General features: G+C 48.3%; 1 protein-coding gene across 1 annotated transcript in view; it reads right to left on the minus strand.

The window, feature by feature from the left end:
- The window catches only part of PPFIA1 (PTPRF interacting protein alpha 1), a 121686-nt gene that overhangs the window by 52424 nt on the left and 66255 nt on the right, over positions 1–3007 (minus strand). Inside the window, exon 9 of the mRNA XM_023738113.1 lies at positions 2391–2474. Coding sequence (XP_023593881.1) covers positions 2391–2474 — 84 coding nt within the window. The remainder of the gene's footprint in view (positions 1–2390; positions 2475–3007) is intronic.

The raw sequence follows: 3007 nt of genomic DNA on the forward strand, positions 1-3007 counted from the left end.
GCCTGCATCCAAATATAAGCAGACATTCTGGCTTTTTTGCTCTCTCTGGATCTTGTGGCTGCCACCTGCTCATCAGACTTCTGGTTCTTGGGACTTGAGCTATCAGTTTATCTGCTGATCTTGGGATTCTCCAATCTTCACAGCCTGTAAGTGGGAGTCCTGCTCTCTGACCTGCCGACCTTGGGTTCGCCAGCCCCTGCAGCTACGTGAATCAAGAGAAGCCTCTATCCTGATCCATGGACTTGGGACGTTCCAGCCTCTACAATCGCGTGAGCCGTTTTCTTGATGTAAGTCTCTCTATATATATATTTACATGCTTTACTGGTTTTGTTTCTCTACAGAACCCAGCCTAAGACAACATGTATAATCACTGTTTATGTTTTTGAAAAATGGTATTTGCAATGAATAAGTTGTTGGTCTTGCAAGCTTCTACCATGTCATCTCCAGCATCATTTCTATCGCCAAGGCCCTATTTTCCAACTAGGGATCCTTCTTCGTTTACAACTTTGTTTCACATTCCAATCACCAGTACTTATCAATGCACCTTGACTCTGTGTTTGATCAACTTCAGACTGCAAAAGTTGGTAAAAGTCTTCAATTTCCTCATCTTTGGCATTAGCGGTTAGTCTGTAAATTTGAATAACAGTTGTATTAACTGTTCTTCCTTGTAGGCATATGGATATTCTACCACTGACAGTGTTGTGCTTCAGGATAGCTCTTGAAATGTTCTTTTTGACAAGGAACGTGATGCCGCTCCTCTTCAATTTGTCATTCCTGGCGTAGTAGACCATATGATTGTCTGATTCAAAAAGGCCAATACCAGTCCATTTCAGCTCACTAATGCCTAGGATATTGATCTTAAGCATTCCATTTCAATTCTGACAACTTCCATAGAACCATAACCAATGTCATGATTTGAAAACTTTTTATTTTTTTTTTGACCCTACATCCTGAATCAATGCGAGTGGCATCTGGCAAGGAACAGGAAGTGCTAGTAGGCAGCACGCCTCCAGGAGAGTCTGTTCAGGACTCTCCCTGGCCTCGCTCCCCAAGGCAGAGGGCAGTGCACGCAGTGACCTGGGCCTTTGACTCAACCCCTCTGCGCTTGGTTTCCTCATCTGTCAAATGGGAGTACCCATGTTTCTCGTGTAAGAGCATTGTGAGGATTAAATATAAAGCACTCATAATAATGCCTAAGGTAAGCTGAGAGCCCCAATCACAGAATACAAGATACTCCTTCTTTAGAACATTGTGATTGTTTTCCATTAACATCTAAACACCACTCACTTTTAACTGCCTTACTTACAAACATTATCCCTATTGCAACACCTGTTCTTCAAAACTCCATAAGCTGCTCTGAAAGTATGAAGTATATCCCCATAACAAATAAAAATGTAATTCTTTGGTTAAGGGGTGTTAGGAGGGAGGATTCCCTCGTGTGAAATCTCTCTAACGGAAGTCAGATTCTTCATTTCCTGGAGCTCAGATTTGATTCTCTGCAGCTCGTGGCCAAGAGTACAGATTTCTGTTGGTCTTGTATTCATGCTGGGAGGCTGGCTAATGGGGGCTGCAAGGGCTCTACCATCAGGCGCTGCATGCGTCCTCTCTCCACCCACGTGGTAAAAAGAAACCACCCAGAGCACCAGGCTAGGTGCCAGCTGGACCTGGGACTGCTTTTAGCTATGTCTCTGTTTCCTGGACGTTCCGGACTGACACTGCCCAATTCTTTCAGGGAAAACTCTCTCAGGATCCGAAGGACGAAAGTCGCCAGTCGGGCCCTCTTAGTGCTCTGTCACAGCTCAGTCACGCTTCTCCTCGTGCTCAGGAACATCAGTCCATACGTGTATCTTTATATTCAGGGTAACAGTTTGTTATTTTGGGAGAGAGATCAGGCCCATGACCTAGATTTGGGACTTCAGAGCCACGTCCTACGCAAGTGAATCACTCAACTGGGATCATGGGCTTTACTCCAAGTTTCAGCAACCACGACTATCAGGGTGACCCTAAAGTCCCCACCTGTACCTGAGGCAATTCCCGACACGCTGGTTAGATCAGGCTGGTTAGATTAGGCTAGTTAGATTAGCAAGAAGCTTCCTTGGACTTGGGGGTCCCAGGCCCCCCTGCAGGACCGCCTGTGGGCCACGTATTCTGCTGCTGCTGCTGACACTGACCCACCTGACACAGTGTGCGGATGCATGCCACGGATGCATGCAGCAGCGGAGCGCTGACAGATGAAGCCACGGAATAAATGCACCCCAGGACTCGAGATGGAGGGCAACATCTGGATCAGGCGTTGGGGGCAGAAGAGGGGGAGAAGTGGACACAGGAGACCCCACCACCCCATCAGACTGAGCTGGGCACTCTCTCACCCACGCTGGCAGAACACATACCCGCTGCAGTTCTTGGTTCTTCTCCTCCAGCTGCACCTCCATTTGCCGCAACCGTTCTTCTATGTTGCCGTGTCTCTCTTCAGCCTGTCGGCAAAAGCCAGAGTGAGTGTGAACCGACGAGACTGTATGGACAACACGCTGCATCCTACTGCAGTAGCAGCCAGCGTAACATGCTCGGCGCGAGCTGCTTCTCAACAGCACTGAATGGACGGCATCTACTGAACGTCCAGTGACACGTCCTAGGTGGCCTCATGGGCTAAACCGTGAAGCAATTACCCTCTCATGCTGGTGCTCTGACCCGTGGCTGGTGTTGGAAACTAACGCTGAGAGAGAGATGGGTGCCTTTCACCCCACCCCCGTGGCAAACCTCAGTGGTTTCGTGTGTCCCCCCACCCTCGGTCTGCTTGTGGTTAGGCAGCACAGAAAGCAGAAAGCAGCAAGCACAAACAAGGATCAAGGTACAGATTCTACCTTCCTAAGCTTGGAAGGAAGTTCGAACAGTTTAGCTTCCTTGGCAGCAGAGCTCCCAGAAGACAAAAGGTCAGACTACAGAGCCGACAGGGGGCAGGAAAGATGACAGTGGGAGAAAGAAACCAAGACTTTAAAAGCAGATCACA

The sequence above is a fragment of the Trichechus manatus genome, unplaced genomic scaffold, assembly GCF_000243295.1.
Source record: "Trichechus manatus latirostris isolate Lorelei unplaced genomic scaffold, TriManLat1.0 scaffold00113, whole genome shotgun sequence".
Lineage (NCBI taxonomy): Eukaryota > Metazoa > Chordata > Mammalia > Sirenia > Trichechidae > Trichechus > Trichechus manatus.